This window comes from Ovis aries, chromosome 11 (genome assembly GCF_016772045.2).
Source record: "Ovis aries strain OAR_USU_Benz2616 breed Rambouillet chromosome 11, ARS-UI_Ramb_v3.0, whole genome shotgun sequence".
Classification (NCBI taxonomy): Eukaryota; Metazoa; Chordata; class Mammalia; order Artiodactyla; family Bovidae; genus Ovis; species Ovis aries.
In genome coordinates, this window is record NC_056064.1 from 50,306,069 (window position 1) to 50,328,541 (window position 22,473).

Sequence of the window (22,473 nt, forward strand, 5' to 3'; positions counted from 1 at the left end):
GGAAAATCTGCAATGACTTGAAAGAAAGTTACAAAACCTTGCTGAGGGGAATTAAAGAAAATCTAAATAAAGGGGGAAATGTGCCTAACTCATGTATTCAAAGAGTCAGTATTGTTCCTATTTCTGCTCTCCCCAACTTGATCTATAAATCCAGCGTAATCTGATTAAAAGTCCCACAGGTGTTTTTTCGTTTTTGTTTTTAATGTGAAAATTGAAAACCTGATGCTAAAATTTAAGTGGAAATGCAAAGAACCTAACATGGACGAAATAAATTTTGGAAAGTACAAAGCTGGAGGAATTACACCTTTGATTGTAAGACTTACGATAAAGTTATTAACTAAAACTGTGTGATATGGGTGTAAAGCTAGACATATGGATTAATGAAACAGAAGAGAGACTCCACAAAAACACACTCACATATACAGATGCTTTTTAAAAAGGTACCCATCACACTGATAATTTATGGGGTAAAGAGTCCTTTAACCAGTGCTGGAACAACTAGAGGTACGTGTCGGGGATGGGAGGAAACACAACCACAAGCACGTCCTGTACAAAAACTAATTCAAAATGGATTATATCCTGGAAATGAAATCTAAAACTATAAAATTTCTATAAGAAAATATAATAGGAAATCTTCAAGATCTCTGCAGAGGCAAAGATTTTTTAGGCCATAAAAAGGGCTAAACATATGCTTAACTGGTTACCATCAAATTCATCTGCTCCTCAAAAGATCCTGTTTGGAAAACAAAACTAGAACCAACCATCACACTCAGAGGAACTATACAGCATTCCTATATCTAACAAAAGATTTATATCCAAAATTATATAAAGAACCATTAGGAAGCAGTAACGAGACAAATGGGGCTTTCCAAGGGGCAGAGTGATGAAGACTCCACCTGCCAATGGAGGAGACGCAAGAGACACAGTTTCGACCCCTGGGTCGGGAAGATCCCCCGGAGAGTAGGAAATGGCCACCCACTCCAGTATGCTTGCCTGGAAAATCCCATGGACAGAGGAGCCTGGTTGGCTACAGTCCATGGGGTCGCGGAGAGTCAGACAGGACTGAGCGACTGAGCGCAGTACGAACGTAGCACAGCACAATGAGACAAATAGTTCAATGTTCTTAATGACAAAAAGAATTGAACGGTCACTTCACAAAATAAGATACACAAACATCCCAATAAACATGAATATAGGCTCAATATCTTTAGTCACTGGGGAAATAAAAACTGAAGCCACAATGCCTTTCTGAAGTATTGATTCTATATTTGGCTGTCATGGGCCTTGGTTGCTGCACGGGCTTCCCTCCAGCTGAGGAGGGCTGTGGCTGCTCTCTAGTTGTGGTGCAAAGGCTCTCCTTACTGAGGTTCTGGGGCTCCAGAACACAGGTTCAGTAGTTGTGGTACACAGGCTTAGCTTCACCATGACACGTGGGGTCTTCTGGGATCAGGGACCAAACCTATGTCTCCTGCATTGGCAGGGGGATTCTTTACCCATGAGCCACCAGGGAAGCCATCACAAGGCCTTTTATTTCTTTTTCTTGTCTTATTGCACTGGTTAGAACTCCTAGTACTATTTTGGATTACAGTGGTAAGTGTTGGCATGCTTACCTTTTCCTGATCTTAAGGGAAAAGCTCAGTCTGTCACCACTGAATATGATATTAGTTGTAAGTTTTTTGTAGATACTTGTTATCAAATTGAAATTTTCCTTCTATTCCTAGTTTATCAAGGTTTTTTTTTTTTAATCATGACTAGCTCTTGGATTTTGTTCTCTGAATTTATTGAGACGATCATGTGATTTTTGCTTATTTAACTTATACACAGAGTACATCATGCAATTGAATTGTGGTGTTGGAGAAGACTCTTGAGAGTCCCTTGGACTGCAAGGAGATCCAACCAGTCCATTCTGAAGGAGATCAGCCCTGGGATTTCTTTTGGAAGGAATGATGCTAAAGCTGAAACTCCAGTACTTTGGCCACCTCATGCAGAGTTGACTCATTGGAAAAGACTCTGATGCTGGGAGGGATTGGGGGCAGGAGGAGAAGGGGACGACAGAGGATGAGATGGCTGGATGGCATCACTGACTCGATGGACATGAATCTGAGTGAACTCCAGGAGATGGTGATGGACAGGGAGGCCTGGCGTGCTGCGATTCATGGGCTCGCAAAGAGTCGGACACAACTGAGCGACTGAACTGAACTGAACTGACATCATGCAAAATGCCAGGCTGGATGAATCACAAGCTGACGACTGCTTTCAAGATTTTGTGTTTTTCTTTTAGCAGTTTGACTGTCACGTGTCTAGGTGTGAATATCTTTCTATATATCCTATTAAGATTATTGGATTAGTAAATTGTTTTTCTCATCAAATCTGGAAAGTTTAAGGCCATTACTTTTTCAAAAAACTTTTTCCTGCTCTTTTTCCTCTTTCCTTTCTCCTGGACGTGCATGTATTATATGTGTATTCTTGATGGTATCTCACGGGTCTCTGAGGTGCTGTTCATTTTTCTTTATGCTTTTTTTCTTTCTGTTCTTCAGACTGGATAATGTTTACTGACCTATCTTCAAATTCACTGGTTCTTCCTTTTGCTAGTTCATGTCTGCTGTTGAGGCCCTCTGGTGAAATTTTCATTTTATTTTTTTTTATTTTTCTTTTTTTTTTGAAATTTTCATTTTAGTTATTGTGTTTCCAATTCATAATTTCCATTGGCTTTTTAAGAATCATTTAAAGATATTGATAATCTTAACTTGATGAGTCACCATCACATTTGAAAACAAAATCTTTAACCATGGTTTCTTTTTGTCCTTTGGACATATTTACAATAGCTACTTTAATTCTTTGCCTGCTAACTCCATCATTTGAGCCCCCTCAGGGACAGTTTCTAGGAACCATTTTTTTTTTTTTCCTGTGTATGTCCTAAATTTTTTGTTTGACTGTCTTATAAAATTTTTTTAAATACTAGGCATTTATAATATGTTGTAGTAAGTAGCTCTGGACTCTGACCCCCTCCCTGCCTTACTGTATGTGTTTATTGATGTTGGTATTTGTTTGTTCAGTTCCCAACCTGGGTGAATTCTATACAGTCTGTTTCCCCTACAGTGTGTGGCCACTGGTATCTCTACTGGATTTTTTTGGTTTTATTGGCCACACTGAGGCATGTAGGATCTTAGTTCCCTGACCAGGAATGGAACCTGTGTCCCTTGCATTGGAAGCACAGAGTCTTAACCACTGGACTGCCAGGTAAGTCCTCTACTAAATTTTTAAAAAATCTTTTTTGTTTTAGGGAATTCCTTGGTGGTTCAGTGGTTAGGATTCTGTACTCTCATGGCAGAGGGCTGAGGTACAATCCCTGGTTGGGGAACTTAGCTCCTACAAGCCATGTGGCAAGGCCAAAAATAAAACCTTTTTTTTATATGCAAGCCTGGTTTCCTAAGACTTATCCCTGGGCCATTATAGTTTAATGGCCAGCCAGTTATTAGTTAGTGATTATGCTTAAGTCTACTGAACTGGTAAGGCCTCACCCTTTGCAGTTAGCAGTTTATTGTTTGGGCCCGCCTTTTTCCTTGCACAAAGCCTCTTTCTTCTTCAGTCAGACAGGTGTATTTAGCTGTGGCCAACTCTGGTCTTTCCTTGCTATACGCACAGCCTAGCAAATCACTATCTTATCAAGACCCATCATGGCTAGCTCATCTACTGAATTTCTTTGTTAAATTTATGGCTGGAATACTGCTTTCTCCAACCAGTATCAGGCAGCCAAGATACAGGTTTCTACCCAGTTGTTTGGGGCTTCCCTGGTTGCTCAGACAGTAAAGAATCTGCCTGCAATGTGGGAAACCCAGGTTCAATCCAATCCTTGGGTCAGTAAAATCTCCTGGAGAAGAGAAAGGTTATCCACTTCAGTATTCTTGCTTGGAGAATCCCATGGACAAAGGAGCCTGGAGGGCTACAGTCCATGGGGTAGAAAAGAGTTGGACTTGACTGAGCAGCTAATACTTTCACCCTGTTGTCTGCTATGTGATTACAATTGTTCTCTGGGGCTTTCCCTAATTTCCCAGTCAAGTCAGCTCTCTCCAGAGTGTGTAGGAACTAGGAGCCCTCAAGGCCTACCAGGCTCTGGTGGAGTTACCAGTGGAAGGGAGGAAATAAAAGTTGTACAATACTGAAATCATAGACTCCCACTGGTCTTCTCATAGATGTGCGGTTCTTTTTTTTAAATAAGTGCTTTTCAAATATGGTACGAAATTTGATCAACTTCCAGAGTCCTGAAATGGTTGCTTTTAACAATTCTGTCCTTTTTTTTTTTTTTTGGTCCAGTTTTATCTTTGCTTTTTTGGGAAGAAATTTGGTGAGCTCCTCAATCTGCTGTGCCACAAATCCCACCCACGTATGTAAATGTAAAATTTCCAGTAGCCACATTTCAAGAAAGTTAAAAAGATAAAATTAATTGCAATAATATATTTAACCTGAAAAAAGAAAAAAAGAAAAAGTGTTAGTCTTAGTCTCTCAGTCCTGTATGACTTTTTATGACCCCATGGGCTGTAGCCCACCAGGCTCCTCTGTCCTTGGAATTCTCCAGGTGAGAACACTGGATTGGGCAGCTTTCCCTTCTCCAGGGAATCCACCCAGGGATCGAACCGGTGTCTCCTGCATTGCAGACACATTCTTTACCATCTGAGCCACCAGGGATTTTGCCATATTAGGCACTCATATGTAACCTAATGCAATATAAAAAATATAATTTCAACATATCATTAATATTTTTTAAATTATCAATTAACTTTTACTTTTTTTCCCCTAAGACTTTGAAACCTGGTGTGTCTTTTTCCTGTTATAGCACGTCTTAATTCAGACCACATTCCAGCACTCAAGATGTGACAGCTGGCTGCCATACTGGACACACAAGGATGGATATTTGATCTTAGGACATAGGGATTTTCAGGTGTGTTAATGATACTGCTCTAAAAATTCCTGTCTTTGGGGGATACTGAGATACTTAAGGATGAAATGATAAAATGAAACTTGGTTCTGCTAAAGGAAAAACTTTCCCTCTTCCCTTTTGGGACTGTTTAGGGGTCCTGCAAATTAAATTGACAAAAGACAGGTGAACAGGAAGAAAGTATATTCACAACCCTCTGGCGGATACAGAAGACAGACACTCAGTAATCAGAGGTAGAGGTTTCTGTACCAAAGGTAATAGGAGAAAGGGAGGGAGAAGGGGGAAACGAGGATCAGTCGGTTTCTTTAGGACAGGGAAGCGAGTATTTAGGAGAATGAGCAGGAGGTAAGGTTGTTATTATATTCGCTAACCCGGTGGCTCTCGCACGTCTTAAGTTTACCATGAAGAATTCTGTGGGTCTGGGAGGCCGAGCGCGGCGCTTTGGGGGCCGCGGGACAGGAATTTCACGCGGTGTTTGCTTTCCGAAATAAAACAGAGATTTTTGGTCCTTCGAAGATCTTTATGAGATTCCGCGTGGGGGCCGAAGAGAGGACTTCAGCCCCGAGCATCTGCTGGGGAGGGCGGGAGCTCGGGTACGGTGGCACCGGGCGATAACCAGCCCCCGCAAGCGAGGGGAGAGTCCCGGCGGCCCCTGTCCGGCCCTACCTCTGCGAAACTGCCCCGCCGCGCCCGGAGGAGTGGACTTCTAGTCTACGACCCCGACTCCGCACACAGCCCCTCCGCCGCGCGGCGGGCCCTTCAGCAGCCGGGCGCGGTTTCCCGGGAATGCGTTTCTCGCAGCACCGCGGGCCGCCCGGAACGGCCTGGCGGAGCACCTCCCGGCGGCCCCAGCGCGGAGCCCTGGGCCCGGCGGCGGCCGGGTGGCGGCCCCAGCGTGGCGGTCTCAAGTCGCGCTGCGAGCCCAGGATCCTCACTCCGCGGTACCCTAGCCGCATCCCCGGAGCTCCCGGTGGGACCCCTAGTGGGCCCCTGGCTATTCCCCCCTGTTCCGAAGGGCCCAGCTGCGTAGAAAGGAGCCGCGACCCGGTTCGGGCGCCCAGGTGGCTCGGCTCCGCCCAGGTAGGTAGGTTCCCTTCAGGTTTGACCCGCGGTTCTCTGGGGCCCCGGGGGTCTTCCTTCGGGTGGAGGTGGAAGGCCCCGCGCTCGGCGCCTCGTGTCCAGGCCTCTGTGGGCATCATCTTGATTTTTACATGTAGCTTCACAGTTCCCGAAAATAAACCCACAGCTGGGCGCTTAGGCAGTTGTTAAGCCGATGACCCTGCTTAATAACTCCCAAAGTAGTACAGGAGGTGGGTGTTCTCTGACAGTGAGCCCCTCGTCACGATCTGTTCCTTTGGGGTTTCGATTGTAAGCCTCAGGCTACCTACCACCTGTTAAGTCACTGTAGGGAACAGTGTCTCTGATAAGGTCGGCCAGGCATGGGTAAGATAAGCCAGAGGGAACGTCCTCGTAGTGCTTTTATACATCTGACACCCAGAGGAGGGCAGAGTGTCCAGGTGACTGCCCTGTGCCCCTTGGTGGGGTCGCCACAGGGTGGTCCTGCCTTGGTGGGGGTCTCCAGGCCTTGTGGGTTGTAGCTGCCTTTTGTGATGGCCTCCCCTGGGCAAAGCACTGACAGGACATCACTCACTGTTCCATTTATTCTTCATGCCAGTCCTGCCAGGCAGACATCTTAATCCCGCTAAGAAGTGAGAGGTTAAAGCGCAGAAAGTTTGAGTAACCTGTCCACGGTCTCCACTGGAAGGCGATGGCAATGAGGCGTCAGTTCCTGTCCTGCATCAGCCGACACCCTTAGCACCCGCATTTGTGACCATCAGGCAGCGCTAGAGCAGCCTTGAGGGGGTCACCTCCTGCACCTGCGCTCCACTGGCTGCGGCTGAGCCCGTGGTCTTGCCCTTCAGTGTGAAGGCAATGCCAAAGCTGGAAGGCTTCGAGTTCTGGAGCCGCACCCTTCGGGGGGCCCGCCACGTGGTGGCCCCCATGGTGGACCAAAGTGAGCTGGCCTGGAGGCTTCTGAGCCGCCGACATGGGGCCCAACTGTGCTACACACCCATGCTGCATGCCCAGGTTTTTGTCCGTGATGCCAACTACCGCAAGGAGAACCTGTACTGCGATGTGTGCCCTGAGGACCGGCCTCTCATTGTACAGGTTAGCGGCCCAGCCTCCAACGCTGGCCGAGAACCCTTTCCTGGGCTTTTCCAGAAAAGGCTTCCCGACTTTCCGAGATCAGAGGGGCAACAGCAGGCTGGTTCTTGCAGAGGTTGACCTCTCCCCAGTAGCTGCCTCAGACTTTTGGCAAATGGATGGCTTGGGTGCCGGGGAAGATTTGCAGGCCCTCCCTCCCGCCCCCTTGACATCACCCCAAGTGCCCCCTCTTTATCAGACAGACAGAACAGCTCTGCTCTTGGCAAAGTCAGTGATCCTGGCTTTCTGCTACATCTGGGAGGACTGTGTGAATCTGTAACTTGCCCTGCTGGTGGTATGGGGGTGCATCCTAGCTTGGTCACGTTGCCTTTTTTTGTGTGTGTGCCACACTGTGTGACATGTGGGATCTTAGTTCCCCAACCGGAGATTTGAACTCGTGTCCCGTGCAGTGGAAGCATGCCATCTTAACCACTGGACCACCAGGGAAGTCTCTAGCTTGGTCATATTGTATACATCTAAGATAGGATACCATCCTGCAGTCATCCGCTGGGGCCACACCCTCGCTGGGTCACCTATGAACCCCTGGGCAGCCCTCGTACCAGGGCCTGGCTGGGGCTTGTGGCAACTTTCATGTCTCTTCCAGTTCTGTGCCAATGACCCAGAGGTGTTTGTCCAGGCAGCTCTCTTGGCTCAGGACTACTGTGATGCCATCGACCTGAATTTGGGCTGCCCACAGATGATCGCCAAACGAGGTAAGAGTTCCTGTTCTGGGGTTCTGCGTTGAGTACCGGCTTTCGGCTAGCGCAAGGCTTGGAGTGCAGAGATGCCAGGTGTGTGGGTGAGCTGGCTGAGGGCCTGGCCCTTCCTCTGGCAGCTTTCTGACGTCGGCCCTTTCTTTGCTCCTCCCTCTGCAAGGCGGCCCTTCTCGGTCGCTGGGGGTAGGGGGCAAGGTTCACCTGGCCGTCAGGGGCTGGCCACTTCCTCCATGCTCAGGAAGTTGCTGGGCTCCCTCTGGATAAATGTATTTTGCTGAAGAGTCCCTCCTCTACCTTTGTGCTGCCTCGGGCACCAGTGGCCACTGCCCTGGCATCTCAGCCTTTCTCCCTCACTGGCCTGAGGAGTTCCTGGTTGGTCAGGGACCATGTAGGGTGGGCACTCAGCTCAGCACCCTTGAGCTCAGGCCGCCCAACTGAAAGAACGTGGCCAGGCAGGTGGAGGCCAGTGTGGATGCAGGGGGAGGGAGCAGAGGCTGTGCTTGTTCCTCGCAGGTCACTATGGCGCCTTCCTGCAGGAGGAGTGGGACCTGCTCCAGAGAATGAGTGAGTTGGCCCTGTGCTGCCCTCGGGGACTTGGGGCCACATTGTGGTTGGGTGGCAAGCCTGAGACAGCCTAGCAGGGCTCAGGAGAGAACAGTAGCTGGCAGAGTCCTCCTGGCGGTGTGCCCTCCCCCTTCCTGCTGTAGAGGGCGGCTGTGAAGTCGCCTGTCCCATACCTGTTGCCCTCCTTCGAACCAAATAAGACTGCACTAGAGGGAGGCATCCTTGCCTGGACCACCTCTTCCAGTGTTGTCTGAGGCACAACTCACAGCTCCCTGTTAGCAGTGCGGGGCGTCTGCGGAGCCTGTGTTCTTTTGGGGCTTAGCCATGGGTCCCCACAGCCTGCTTGAAGGTGGCAGCACAGTTCTCTCAGGAGCCGACTCTGCCCTTCCCCAGTTCTGCTAGCCCACGAAAGGCTTTCTGTTCCTGTCACATGCAAGATCCGCGTCTTCCCAGAGATTGACAAGACCGTGAGATATGCCCAGATGCTGGAAAAGGCTGGCTGCCAGGTGAGGACTGTGGGCTTCCAGGGCTCCATACTGCTTCTGAACCTCCAAAAACGCCCCTTGAGGGCTTGCCCCTGGGATGGGCAGGAATCAGTGACCTTTAGGTGAGGCCTGATGCAGGCAGCGAAGTCCCATGCTTGCGTCCAAGAGGCCAGTATTGCCTAGGGGTGGTGCTGGGCCTGAATCACCTCCCTACCCACCCCCACCAGTCCTGGGGTCAGGCTGGTGCTTGTTCCTCCCTCACACCTTTAACCTTGGCAGCAGGAGTGTTGCCACTGCGGAGAGGACTGGCCCTTGAAAGGACAGGACAGCTCTGACATGGGAGTCCTAGGCAGCACTCCCAGGGCGTCAGCTGGCCCGTGTGTGGCCCAGAGGAGTGAGGGAAGCCGATGCCCGAAAAGCCAAAGGCAGGGGGTACGCTGGAGTGTTGGGGGCTGCAGTTGCAAGTGGAGCTGAACCAGGTGCTCCTATGCTCTAGTTGCTGACTGTCCACGGGCGCACCAAGGAGCAGAAGGGTCCCCTGTCAGGCACCGCGTCCTGGGAGCACATTAAGGCTGTGCGGTGAGTGGACACAGAGTGAACCCAGGGCGGGGAGACAGCCCAGCCCCCAGGCGAGGCCCTCAGCCCTCTGGGCACGAGATGAGGGCACAGGGCCTGAGGGTGAGCAGCACAGTGGGAGGATGGAGTTTGGGGGCCTGGTACTGCCCCCAGGGTTGGGGGAAACAGCATCCTTCTGAGTATCTGCTTGTCCTGTTCCCTGACAGGAAGGCGGTGGCCATACCTGTGTTCGCCAACGGGAACATCCAGTGCCTGCGGGACGTGGAGCGCTGCATCCAGGACACAGGGGTACAAGGGGTCATGAGTGCAGGTGAGGCTGTGCCCTCGCCTGCAGCTGGTCCACCGTCAGGTGCTTGGGGGGTCCGTCCACATCGTGGCACCACTGGCCCAGCTGAGGAGCCTCCATCTGCCTGACTGGCCAGCACTCTCAGGCCAGTGGCCAGCCTTGCCCCGGGAATGGCCAGGCACGGGGGCCCCTGAGCCTTGCGTCACCTTCCCCTGCAGAGGGAAACCTGCACAACCCTGCCCTGTTCGAGGGCCGCAGCCCCGCCGTGTGGGAGCTGGCCGAGGAGTACCTGGACATCGTGCGGCAGCACCCCTGCCCCCTCTCGTACGTCCGGGCCCATCTCTTTAAGCTGTGGCACCACACGTGAGTCACCTCCCATGGCAGAGGCTGTCTGATCGAGCCTTGCCTGGGGCCTTTGCGGTTTTTAAGACGAGCTGTCCACATTCACAAAACCCCCACCTGCCACCAGGTCAGGTCTGGGAGGACCACAGTGACGTGGTGAGGTTGGGTGGGAGGAGAGATTGTGCCCCTCTGTGCCCAAGGCTCAGGGTCAGCAGTTGGGAGGTGGGGGCTGAGCTGGCTCTCCGATGGGGCGTCTGTATCAGGCTGCAGGTGCATCAGCAGCTTCGAGAGGAGCTCGCCAAAGTGAAGACCCTGGAGGGCATTGCTGCAGTGAGCCAGGAGCTGAAGCTGCGGTGTCAGGTAGGTGCTGGGCCACCGTGTGGTGGGAGAGACTTGGTCTCGGGCCTCTTACTGAGGGCCCTCTGGGCTTTTCCAGGAGGATATATCCAGGCAGAAGGAGGGAGAGAAGCCTTCAGGAGGCTTGCCTTTTTTTCATTGGATCTGCCAGCCCTACTTCCGGCCAGGGTGAGCCTCCTGCACATGGGCTGACCTGGGTGGGAGGTGTTACACGGAGGAGGGGATTCTTCTGCCTGCTGCCCAGCCTTGGTGGGCCTGTTGGAGGCTCAGCTCCATCCCTTGACAACTAGGGGCCTCCTTCCTTGTAAGCCTGTGCTGTTTTATTTAAATCGCTTTTTCCATATGAGGCTTCTCTAAGGTCCTCTGACCCTGAGTGGATTTGTCCTGGGATCAGCTAGACCCTCTCTAGCTTCATCTGGACTTTCTGAAGTGAGGCTGGGCTGTCCTCTGTAGCCACAGCCCTAGCCAGGGTTCAGACACTGGTGTCCCAGCCTCTGTGCTGGCTGCTCGGGCCTCAGCAGAGTTGCACATGCATCCTCATCTAGGGACTGTGACTGGTGGGCTACCTCTCATGGGTGTCCCTCAGCTCTGCCCATCATCCCCACTTTCAGGCCCAAGGAGGGGAGCAAGGAGAATGGAGGTGCCCGCAGCAAGCGGGCCCTGGAGGAGGAGGAGGGCACCACGGATGTCTTATCCAAGAACAAGCAGAAGAAGAAGCTAAGGAACCCCCACAAGACCTTTGACCCCTCGCTGAAGCGTAAGTGGCTCCCACCACTGGAGTCTGGGGAAAAGGCCAGCCCCTAACAGGTCCCCCACGGTCGGGTGGCTCTGCTGCTTCCTAAGCTGTGGGCAGTACAGCAGGAAGGGCCCTGCAGCCCCTAAGGAGACTAGTGGGTTCCCCGAGGCCACAGCCAGCCAGCGATCCTGCCTGCCACAGTCCCTCAGCTGTTGCCCTAAGCAGCTCGAGAGGCAGGAGTAGCGCTAGTGGCTGCCGTGCCCAGGAAGGACCTTCAGGTGGGAGGCACACAGCACGGGGCATGGAACCCATGGGTCCTGGGTGGGTGGGATGAGGTTTCCCAGCAGGACCATGTATGCTGTGTCCTCTGCCCGCCCTAAGGGAGCAGGGACGCCTATCCAGGGCTACATGTGAGAGGTGGCAGTGGTGGGTGGCCTCGCCTAGTTCAAACAGTGCCTCCTTTTGCTCTTTTCTCAGCAAAATACGCAAAGTGTGATCAGTGTGGAAACCCAAAGGTGAGTCTGTCTGTCCTGGCTGTTAACACCTAGGGCAGGGCCCAGCCCCAGGATGGGTGGGGACCTGACGGGCAGTCCTTTTTCGGTCTGTGCTGATGGAAGTCAGGCCACAGCCCATAGTAGGGGGGGCTTCTTTCCTGTAAAGTAGCTGTGCCTGGCCTCAGGACAGCTCTTCCATGCTCCTGGCTACTCACTCAGGCTACAGGGTGGCCAAGGAACGGGTATTAGCCCCTGGCTCACAAGCTTTTCTGTGTCCAGGGCAACAGGTGTGTGTTTAACCTATGCCGGGGCTGCTGCAAGAAGCGAGCTTTCAAAGAGACCGCTGACTGCCCAGGTGAGGAGCGCCTGCCGCCATCAGCACCACCCCGTTCCCCGGTGGGCAGTGGAGCCTCAGCCTCCTGAGCCCCATTTCCCTCCTCCTGCCCCTCTGCCAGGTCACGGACTGCTTTTTAAAACCAAATTGGAGAGGTCTCTGGCCTGGAAGGGTGCCCAGCCACGGCTGCAGGAACCACAGCAGGCTGGGCCTGGAGAACCAGGTGGCTTCCCTGAGGTTGTGGGCAGTGCCCTTGCCTAAAAAGGGCAGCTGTAGCCCCATGTGCCACCCCCTCAGGCCTGCTGCTGAAGCCTCAACCCACGTCCCACTTAAGGAAACGCCTTTACTCAGGGAACCTCCTGCTACTTCACACGGAAGGATAAGCTGGTCTTCCCTTCGGCCCATGCTGGGGGCCCGGAGATGCTGCACCGAGGAGCAGGCTCCCAGGCTGGACCTGCCCATCCTCACAGCCCGCGTGTGTTCAAGATGAACAATAAACCATTTCAAAGATGGGACGTTTTTGATACCTGAATATTGAGGCCAGTAGGGGCCAACCTTAGAACAGGGGAAGTGGGCAAGGCACCGCCTGCCTTCATCTTCTTAGCCATGGAGACCTGCCTAACGGAGGGCCACGCGCTGACCTCAGCCCTGCAAAGCCAAGTAGAGTGTGAGGAAGGGGGCCCCACGGAGACAGGAAGGAGTGGTGCCAGGGGCTGTTCTCAGGCTGCCCTTTAATGGACTAAGATTCAACAACGCTGCAACCTCAAATGATGTGCCCACATGGAGGCTGGGAGGCCGCGCTGCCAGGTTGGGGGCCCAGGTGCCATGTGGGTGAGCCCTGTCAGCTTCTCCTTCACAAAGCCCACCTCCTCCCCAGGGCCCCTGACAAGGTGCAGCAAGGGGGAGGGGCCATGAGAGTCTGGGCACATGAAAGCCCAGGCGGGGGCGCCAAGGACTAGCGTCATCTGCAGCCAGACCCCTGCAGGTGGGCCACAGGCAACACCTCCGGAGGTGCTGCTGGAGCAGATGAGAGGCCCAGGAGTCCGAGGGTGGGGGTGGGCAGGGTGGGGGTGCGCAGACCATCCTGGAGACAGAGGTTGCTCTTACATGTTGGTGCTCATCCGGGACTGGCTGTTGGCCGGTGTCAGCTCCCCTTGGCTCCCTTCCCGGGGAGGGGACTGCAATGGACACAAAGGCTCAGACCAGGAAAGTGTGTGCACCCGTCCCAACCCCCAGTCCCAGGGCTGTCCCTGCCCACACCTTGACGTGGATCTGGTTGCGCAGAACGGCCGCCCGTAGGATCATGGCTTTGGCACGGCGCTGGAACTCCTTGCCCATCAGCAGAGACTTCTCAAAGGTGGTGCTGCGTTGATCTACGTCCCGGGCATACAGGATCTGTGGAGGTGCAAGGTTCAGTGGGGCCCAAGGTCCCCCTCCTGCACCCCACGGCCCTGAGTCTGGCCACCTTGCTGTGGGAGTCGATGCGGGCATTGATGAGCCCTTCCAGGATGAGCTGCGTCAACTCATCCTCCAGCGCCGCTACTGTGGTGTTGAAGGCTGTGGCCATCTTGCGCATGTCAGCTGACACGTAGGGGCTGAAATACTGCAGAGCAGAGGGGACATGAGTTACCCAAAGATGCCTTCGTAGCGCCCTGCCTTGGCCTCAGCCTCCACCAGAATGCTCACCTGAATGAGCGCCCGGTTGCGAATCTGCGTGTACAGGGTCCTGACGTGGGGAGCCAGGTACATGTCTAGCAGCAGATTGTCCTGGCGAGGACAGCCAATCAGGGACAGCTTGCCCCAGGCCTTCTGAACTTGCCCACCCTCCCAGCCAGGCCAGGCCAGGCCCCTCACCTTCATCTCATCCAGCATCTTCAGGCACGAGGCATACTTGGACTCGTAGAATTTGAAGATAATGTCCCGAACCTGTGGCTCCAGCTCCAAGAACAACTTGAAGGAGCTGCAGATGCCAGATTCCTCAGAGCTGTCCCTGCCCACCCACCCGCCCTGGAGGCAGCCGGGGGCACAGGAGCGGGGCTGCAGGGCCCAGCACCCCACCCTCCACCCACCTGCTGGAGATGACGTTGCGCTGCAGCTCCTGCCGATCAAAGGTGGCCAAAGCGCACAAGCCGCCGTACACGGCCACGTTACTGGCGGAGAGCAGCTGCGGAGCAAGGGAGGTGATCAGAGGCCTGGGGCCAGCGGCAGGCGGCACGGAAGTCTGGGCCAGGCCCACCCCAGCTCACCCATCGGCCCCTCAGAATGCCCAGGACCTCATGAGGATAAGCCCCCAACAGAGAGCCCAACTCTTGAGCCCTCAGCCTGCTTCCCAAGTCCCAGTGAGGTCTCCCCAGACACCCTCACGCCCCTCACCTCAGGGAAGTCGCAGTGGTCGAAGGAAGCCAGCAGAAAGCACTTGGCAGCCTGCTTGTACTTGCGTGCTGCCAACTCAGCCAAGCCTGGGGGGCAGCAGGGGGAGGAAGGATGAAGCCCAGAGGAAGCTGCCCATCAACAGGCGCACCTGGGACAGAAACGCTGGCGAGGGAGAGGCAACCTCGTCGGCCAGCATCAGCAGCTTTCTGGGAGAGCAAGGCACCCAAGGAGGCCGAGCAGCTGCTGTTACTACTGCAAAGGGCACCCGAGCTGTTCAGCTGACGGGGTGGGAATAGTGGTGACGGGGGGCACGGGGATGGAAGTGGGGGTAACCAGCCAGGATGGCAGCTATCAGAAGGCAATGCCTCTACCCCCAACCACAGGTTACTACCCCCGACCTCCCCGAGGGGGACGTGAGTCGGGCAAGTGTCAGGTGTGTGCAGCACAGGTTTGGGGCTTATGTGCTTCCTGGGCTGGGGTCAGTTGGGGTGCCCTCCTGCCCCTATGCCCCAGGGTCCTTACCTGCCGCACACTTGAGCTTGGTGAGGATGGCCTGAGTCTGGGTGTCACGCTCCCCACGCTGCTGCAGAAGGTGGCACAAGTGAGCGACCCATGCCCTCCATACCCGCAGCAACTCCCAGGCACCCAGTTCCAGCCTAAGAGGAGCAGAGGCAGACTCCAGGAGGATGGGGCCCACCAGGGTCAGTAGTGGTCAGGGCTCCTGGATCAGGGTTTGAGGGGTGGAGAGCTATCTTTTTACCTCCGCGATTTCCGGGGTGGACTCTGCCTTGCTGACGTAGCTCAGCACATGAGACCAATTCTGCAAGTAGACGCTGACCTGGCAGGCAGATGGGATGCACTCAGCCTGGGCGCCCCCTCCTGGCCCACTGGCATTGCTGCCCCAGGGCCACCCACCCTGGGCCCACCTTGATGACATTGAGGCACATGTTAATGACATGCTTGGCGCTGGTGCAGTAGTCCCGGGCCCGGGAGTAACACTTGAGGGCATTGCTGAGATCCCCACAGTCCAGATAGTGGTCACCCAGGTCATCATGTCCACGCCTGTGGGTCCAGGCACAAGTGGTCATTGGCTGGGCCATAGGACTGGCTGTCCAACCCCCAACTCCAAGGGCACACCTGAAGCTCTCCTGATGAAGCCCACCTCCCAGCCCCCTGGGCATACCTGATGCTCTCCTTGATAGAATTGCCCTTGTAGTTCTTCAGATCTGTGTCCAATTTCTCCAGCTTCAGCAAGGCCTTCTTTCTCGTGGCCTCCACCCAAGCTGTGTCCAAGGGTGGGGGCTCCACGCCACTCTCGGGGATGGCATCAGGCGCATTCTGCAGCTCCCTGAGGGAGGACCTGGCCATCAGGGGCCCACGTGCAGGGGGGGCGGGTGCCTCCCAGCGGCCCTCACCCCCATCGGGAGAGCGCCCAGTTGGCACAGGGGCAGCTGTGACAGCAGGAGCCCGCAGCCTGGCGGGAAAGCCCAGCAAGAAATGAGTCACACGGCTGTGCCGAGAAGCAAGAAGCTGCCATCTCCACAGGCTCTGCCCGGCGTCAGAACTGCACACGCACACACACGCGTGCAGATGTGGAGAGAGCCTGAATGCCCAGCAGGGAGAGTGAGAATCTCGCCCAGTGAGCCGTTCCCCACCCCCTCCTGGCTTTTCAACAAGAAAGCCAGATCACTGTGTTCTGGAGCCAAATGCTGCAGGAACACAAGAAAGGCCCCTGCCTGGGCTGGCCATACACTACACCCTGTCCCTGCCCCACCTTGCTGAGCCCTGGCCTCACCTGGCAGCCTCTGAGAGCTTGCGGTGGATCTCCTCATACATGTCCACATTGAAAGTTCTCTGCACAAAGGACAGGGCCATCTTCAGGGCCTCCACTCGCAGAGGGGGGCAGTGGTCAGCAATGAACTGCAGTCGCTCGATACGCATCAGGCCACTATAGCTGGCCGCATACTGCTCCAGATCCTGGGGGCAGAGGTGGATTGTGCAAGCTGGGACCCTGGACCCCAAGCCCCTGCCAGTGGATCAGGAGCCGGGATATGTGGACACCAAATCAACCACTGTCTGGGGTCCGAGGAAAGACCACTCAGGATGGGCCAGTGCACGGGCCTGGAGTAAAGCTCTGCCCTGGGGGTGAATGGTCACAGCCATGTGGGTGAGCAATGAGGAGGCAGGGCTTCCCAAGGTGGGCCCAAGGAAGACCTGTCCTCACAATGAGACTTGACCTTCAGAGGCCTGGCGCAAGGTGCTTCTCCATGTGGGGGAGAAGAAGCTGCAGGGTCTGGAGGAGGCCAGCAACCCATTAAAACGGGCAACTAGATATTTCAGTCCATTTGGTGGCAGAGTCAGACACGACTGAGCAACTGAACAACAGAGTCTAAAGGTTTCTGAGTTAGAAAAAGATGTGGTCAGGGAGCCTAGCCTGGGACTTCCCGACAGGACTGACACTCCAACCAGCCCCTGACCCACCCCGGAGGAGAGCCCGCCAGACTCCATACCAGGGTGGGGTTCTCCACCACGTAGTTGACATCGGGCGCATTCTGCGGGTCCTCCTGGGGGTCCACGTCAATCTGCATGGGCTCCACGGCCCCCTGCAACACGGGCAGTCACCTTGGCACATTGAGGGGGAGAAGCCCAGGGAGGGCGAGAGGCCCTCACTGTGCCCAGCTCAGCTCTGCCCGCCATCTCCCAGGCGGGCGGGATTCTGTCCCAAGACCTTCCCCACTGCCCACCAAGTCCCGCGCCGCCACACCAGGGATGGGGTTCCTGGCCAGACTGTTGGCTCAAGAGCTGAACGCTCGGCCGGACCATGATGGCCCATCTCTGGGGCGGGAACCAGATGCCGGAGGACCACTGCCCAGGGACCCCCAAGGGTCGCTACGCGCTCCCAGCCACCATCCTGACAGCAGCCTCCTCCAAGCCACGGGCGGCCTCGACCCCGGCGCGGCCGAGCAGCCGGAGCCGCAGCGCTGGGCAAGTCCCGCGGCTGGACCGGGCCGCAGTCGCGGCCGGGAGGCGGGAGTGGGGCACCTGGGCGCCCTGCGCAGCCCGGCGGGCGGGCGGGCTGGTCCCGGCCCCTGTCCTGGAAGGTACCTCATAAAGCAGCGTACAGGCCGACAGGCTGGCGCTCAGGCTGAAGTCCCCGGCCGTGCCCGGCAGGAAGAGCTCTGACCTACCGCTGGGAGGGGTGCAGTGCACATCTGCCACTGACGACGCGGCCGCGCGGGGGGCCGGGCCACCCTGCATTCTGTCCTGACTCTCTGCACCCCCCGACCCTGACACAGAGCTGGCTGGCTGCTGAAGGAGAGAGAGCGTTAGCGCGCCGGGCCTGCCGGGGCCGACGGGAGGGACGCTGCGGCCGGAGGCCGGGCGCGAGAAGGACGCCGCGCGAGGGGCGCGCACGGCCGGCCCCGCTCCGGCCCGGCGGAGGGGACGCGGAGGGGCCGCCGGCCGCGGCTCGTTACCTGCAAGTTAAACACCTGAACCGGCAGCGGCATCTTCGCCCACCCCGCCGCGGCGCACAGTCCACTTCCGGGGCAGCGCGCCGCGACTTCCGGGTCGCGGCGTGGGCGGGGCGGCTCTTAAAGGGGCCGCGGCGCGCCTGGCCGGGCGGTGCCCGCGGGTCCCGCGGCCGCATGAGCCGCGCGCGGAGGGCACTTTGCCGGGCCTGCCTCGCGCTGGCCGCGGCCCTGGGTGCGCTGCTGCTTCTGCCGTTGCCCCGCGCGCCTGCGCCCGCGCCAGCCCCGACCCGGGCCCTGGCCCCCGGATCCGGCCCGCGCGCGCCCCCTGCCCGGCCCGCCACCGCCCCCCGCCTGCGGCCCGAAGACGTCTTCATCGCAGTCAAGACCACCCGAAAAAACCACGGGCCGCGCTTGGGGCTACTGCTGCGCACTTGGATCTCCCGGGCCCGACGGCAGGTGGGTCTCGCCCGGGGACCCCGCCGACTCCGGAACCCCCGCTGACTCGGGACACCACCCCCCCGCCCAGCCCCCGCCTCTGGCAAACTCGCACGCCCTGAGATCCCCACTCCTTCATCCTCAACTTGCACCCTGCCCTGGACCTCACCCAGGATCCACCCCAAGACCCCCTACCCACAGATGTGTCCCCAACATGGCTGTCAGGCCCCAGGCCTGAGAACACAGGGACCCAGGACCCCCAATGCCCACCCTCTCCTGCCCCTTCTCAGGCTCTAGTCTTGAGTGGGTTCTCCCAGCTGACACTGGGCTGAGACCCCAGAAACTCCTCCAGCAAGAGCAAGCCTGGCCCTGGCAGCACTGGGGATGCTGCGGGTAGAGCAGGCTGTCCCTGGTTCACCACCCTCCCTTCTCCTGGATCCCCAAGCCCAGGCTTGCCTGTCCAGGTTCATTCACCCTTGCTCACCAGGCCAAGGCTCTGCCAGGCCCAGAGTCCCTGGGGTGGAGGGCTGCCCCTTGAAACCTCACAGGCCATCTCTCTACAGACGTTTATCTTTACCGACGGGGACGACCCTGAACTACAGCTCCAGGGAGGTGAGTGCCCTCCCCAGCCCAGCCCAGCTGCCGTGTCTGAAGGGTCTCCTCAGCTATCTCTCGGTCCAATGCCACGCAGCCCCCTGCTGTGTACACAGGTCCAGAGAAATTAAGGCACCTGCTTAGGGTCATACAGCTGGTAGAGAACAGAGCCTGGCATCCAGGGTCCACCCTTCCAGCTGCGCTCTGGTTACTGGCTGACTTCCCAGGGCCTCTGGCTGGAGCCACGTCCCCTGAAGAAGGGCCAGCAGGGAACCATGCCTTCCAGGCCTACCCTGATGGGGATGGTCCAGCCTCTCAGTCCTGTTTCCTGGTGGGTTTGCTTTCATGGGATTCCAAGTGGTTGTCATCTGCCTGGACCTCAGATGGCGGCAACAGGGTCAACTGAGCAAGGCCAAGACAGGACTGTGATTGGGTCTGACATCATGGTCTTGAACAGGACAGGCCCCGTGCCGGCCAGCCAGCGGCATTTAGCCCAACTTTAGTGGGGTGTGCTGGCAGCAGGTCTAACCCCAGCCCTCAAGCTTCCGTTTCTCCAATGGGCAGGTGGCCACGTCATCAACACCAACTGCTCTGCCGTGCACACCCGCCAGGCTCTGTGCTGCAAGATGTCAGTGGAATACGACAAGTTTATTGAGTCCGGACGCAAGTATGTGGTGGCCCAGGGCCAAGGGAGGCTGGGCCCCAACATGGGTCAGGGGCTTCCCTGCCCCCACCTTCAGGGCCCAGCCTGGCTCCAGACTTCTACACGTTCCCAGGTGGTTCTGCCACGTGGATGATGACAACTATGTGAACCCCAAAGGCCTGCTGCAGCTGCTGTCCACCTTCTCACCCAGCCAGGACATCTACCTGGGGCGGCCCAGCCTGGACCACCCCATCGAGGCTACCGAGAGGATCCAGGGAGGTGGAACCGTGCGTGCTGGGGCGAAGCGGGGAGGGGCAGCTGAGAGTATAGAGACCCCAGCAAGGAAGGGCTGGGGCTGATGCCCAGTCCACCCAGATGGGGTGTTTTGGGAACTGGGGCAAGACAGGAGGGGCTGGAGCCTCAGGCAACTGAGTTGTGGAAGCCCCTGTCTTCTTGTGCCTTGGGGAGCTTCTGCCCCCGGGCCTGGAAGCAGTTAAGGGACAGCTGAAGGACAGTTCTCAGGGTGTCCAGATAAAGAGTTAGGGTGAGGGACCCTGACTAGTGGCTCCCTCCTTTTCAGGTGACCACGGTCAAGTTCTGGTTCGCTACCGGTGGGGCCGGGTTCTGCCTAAGTAGAGGCCTTGCTCTCAAGATGAGCCCATGGGCCAGGTGACGGAGGCGTGGCGGGGGGGACGCAGGTGCTGGCTGCTGTGGGTTGGGGGTTGGGGTTCCCCAAGGCTGGAGAGTCGCTGACCTGTCCCCCCTCTGCTCCCCAGCCTGGGCGGCTTCATGAGCACAGCCGAGCGGGTACGGCTGCCAGACGACTGCACGGTGGGCTACATCGTGGAGGGGCTGCTGGGCGCTCGCCTGCTGCACAGCTCGCTATTCCACTCCCACCTGGAGAACCTACAGAAGCTGTCACCCGACACCCTGCTCCAGCAGGTAGGCCAGCTGGGCCCCTGCCGAGTCCATGGCCGTCCCTGCACGGGGGCCGTGGCCCCGTGGCTCCCCCCAGCTGAGCAAGGGCTCAGGGAGAGATTCTGGTGAGACAGCCGTGGGTCCCAGCATGACAGCAAAGTTTCGTGGACCCTGAATCCAGGCTGCTGGGACCCGGAGTCCCAGCCATGGGGGACCCCCAGGCTCACATGAGGGCCTGTTTGTAAGGAACAGCTGCTGCACCTTCCCAGAGGGCAGCCCTGGGTAGCAGGGCTGGGGACAGTGGTCTGGGCATGACTAGTGTTACAGACCTGGCCCAGGCAGGGGGTTCAGGACCTCTCGCCCCTACACGTGTGCCAGCGGCCTCCCCCAGGTATCTGCTGTGCTGGCCACACTGCTCAGCCCCCATCAGGCCCCATCACCTTTCCGTGGTGTTTCTGAGCTTGCCCTAAGAATGCTGACTCCGGGTGGGGCAGTGGGGTCCCTGGAATCCAGGAGGCCAAGCACCGTCTCTGTTGGAGAACAAGATAGGAGGCGCCGGCCCTGAGAGTGACTCTGCTTCCTCTCCTCCCCCAGGTCACCTTGAGCTACGGGGGACCCGAGAACCCACATAACGTGGTGAACGTGGCTGGGGGCTTCAGCCTGCAGCAGGATCCCACGCGGTGAGCGGGCCGTGGGGAGGAGTGCTAGGGCCAGCGCACCCCTCCCGCAGCCTGACCCCCACTTCCCTCCCAGGTTTAAGTCCATCCACTGCCTTCTCTACCCGGACACGGACTGGTGTCCCGTGCAGAAGCAGAGCGACCTCGCCCCTCGGTGATCCCAGACCCGAAAGCCTGGCTCTGCCCCAGGTGCAAGTGGGCGAACAGTGCTGGAACAGTGCTGCCCCCTCCTGGGCTCAGTTGGCTACTCCAGGCGGCGACGGCCGGGCCCTCATCCAGGGAGATACGGGCGCCCAGCAGGCCTCCCCACAGCCCCGGGCGGGCCCGGGTGACCTGGCGCTGTGGGAGAGGAGGACAGTGCTGGGCGTCTGGGAGGGGGCTGGCATCCGCCTCCAGGGCTCCATCCTGTTCCTTCACCTGCGGGAGACAGGATTCTAGGCCAGGGTGGTGTGCGAGATGCTGCCCCCTAGAGGTGACTGCCGGACGCCTTACTTACTGTTCTCTTGGGATGCCACCCTTCCCACTGGAGCCCAGCCAGGGCCTCTGCCTCCACGGGGAACTGCACGCAAGGCTGCAGACCCTCTGGACAGCTGTGCTCTTGGGTGCAGCTTACTCCTAGCCAGGTTGTCTCCATTCAGAGGCCACCTTCTCTTGGCTGAGAGGTCCTTCCTGAGGGATCTCAAAGACACTTTTCCTCCGCTCTGACTCATTGCTCAGTACTTTCCATCCTTTCCCTGTCCCGGGGGCCGCAAGTCCATGAAACGGCAGGAGCCTTTTGTTTGGGGCCCCCTCTGCAGTGAGACATCCCCATCCCACCAGCTGACCCACACTGACCTTGACAGTGCCTTTCCACAGGAGGAGGGAACAGAACAAGGGGAACCAGCACCTGCCTTCTGGTCTCTGGCGCTGCTATTGCAACAAGTGAATAAAGGCTGGATTGTTACTCTCTGTTGGTCATTGTGTTAATTAACCAGTGACACCTGGCAGCTCAGCTCCAGGCAGGGCCACACAGCATCTAGCTCCTTCCCATGAAGGCACTGCCCGAGACCAGCTCCCTCCCAGGCAGATCTGTGTTCCTTACAGCCTTGCCGGCCCAGCTGAGCCTAAAGCTGCCCACTGGGCTCTTCAGTGTGAGCTAAAGAGTATGTGGGGTGTGGAGGTGTGGTTCCTGCGGGGAATGATGCAAGCAAGACAAACCTTGCTCCAGAAGGCAGACTGCCTGTTAAGACTTGCCTTTTCAGCATACTGTGGAACTATGTGTGTGTGTGTTTGTGCCAGCATGAACAGACGCACACATGAGTGCGTGTGCCTGTGTGCATGGGTGTCCAC

General features: G+C 57.0%; 3 protein-coding genes across 14 annotated transcripts; 2 read left to right on the top strand and 1 right to left on the bottom strand.

The window, feature by feature from the left end:
• The first annotated feature begins 5,777 nt into the window (after positions 1-5,777).
• DUS1L (dihydrouridine synthase 1 like) lies at positions 5,778-12,543 on the top strand. Of its 5 annotated transcripts, none has more exons than XM_012186395.4 (14): positions 5,778-6,020; positions 6,612-7,105; positions 7,746-7,854; positions 8,371-8,421; positions 8,815-8,927; positions 9,403-9,485; positions 9,689-9,792; positions 9,987-10,131; positions 10,374-10,470; positions 10,547-10,635; positions 11,079-11,224; positions 11,681-11,718; positions 11,977-12,052; positions 12,153-12,543. In XM_012186395.4, the coding sequence occupies exons 2-14, from the start codon at positions 6,869-6,871 to the stop codon at positions 12,290-12,292; spliced, it is 1,428 nt and encodes a 475-aa protein (XP_012041785.1). In that variant the 5' UTR covers positions 5,778-6,020; positions 6,612-6,868; the 3' UTR covers positions 12,293-12,543. The 5 variants fall into 5 exon arrangements, with proteins under 5 accessions (XP_012041785.1, XP_004013103.1, XP_012041787.1 ...); XM_004013054.5 differs by having other exon boundaries at positions 5,778-6,016; XM_012186397.4 differs by having other exon boundaries at positions 5,778-6,016; positions 9,987-10,092.
• Positions 12,544-12,745: 202 nt separating this feature from the next.
• GPS1 (G protein pathway suppressor 1) lies at positions 12,746-17,943 on the bottom strand. 8 transcript variants are annotated; one of them, XM_027974301.2, is made up of 14 exons: positions 17,881-17,943; positions 16,915-17,007; positions 16,200-16,381; positions 15,588-15,752; positions 15,331-15,466; positions 15,165-15,242; positions 14,927-14,984; positions 14,405-14,490; positions 14,101-14,195; positions 13,886-13,991; positions 13,718-13,798; positions 13,497-13,634; positions 13,292-13,426; positions 12,746-13,209 (listed from the first exon to the last, which is right to left on the bottom strand). In XM_027974301.2, the coding sequence occupies exons 1-14, from the start codon at positions 17,911-17,913 to the stop codon at positions 13,135-13,137; spliced, it is 1,461 nt and encodes a 486-aa protein (XP_027830102.1). In that variant the 5' UTR covers positions 17,914-17,943; the 3' UTR covers positions 12,746-13,134. The 8 variants fall into 8 exon arrangements, with proteins under 8 accessions (XP_027830102.1, XP_027830101.1, XP_027830099.1 ...); XM_027974300.2 differs by having other exon boundaries at positions 14,927-14,987; XM_027974298.2 differs by having other exon boundaries at positions 15,588-15,878.
• Positions 17,944-17,999: 56 nt separating this feature from the next.
• On the top strand, positions 18,000-22,087 carry RFNG (RFNG O-fucosylpeptide 3-beta-N-acetylglucosaminyltransferase). The gene is made up of 8 exons (XM_027974303.2): positions 18,000-18,333; positions 18,876-18,924; positions 19,471-19,573; positions 19,683-19,836; positions 20,130-20,218; positions 20,326-20,491; positions 21,062-21,147; positions 21,221-22,087. Exons 1-8 carry the CDS (start codon positions 18,052-18,054, stop codon positions 21,300-21,302), a joined length of 1,011 nt encoding a protein of 336 aa, XP_027830104.1. The 5' UTR covers positions 18,000-18,051; the 3' UTR covers positions 21,303-22,087.
• The last annotated feature ends 386 nt before the right edge of the window (positions 22,088-22,473 follow it).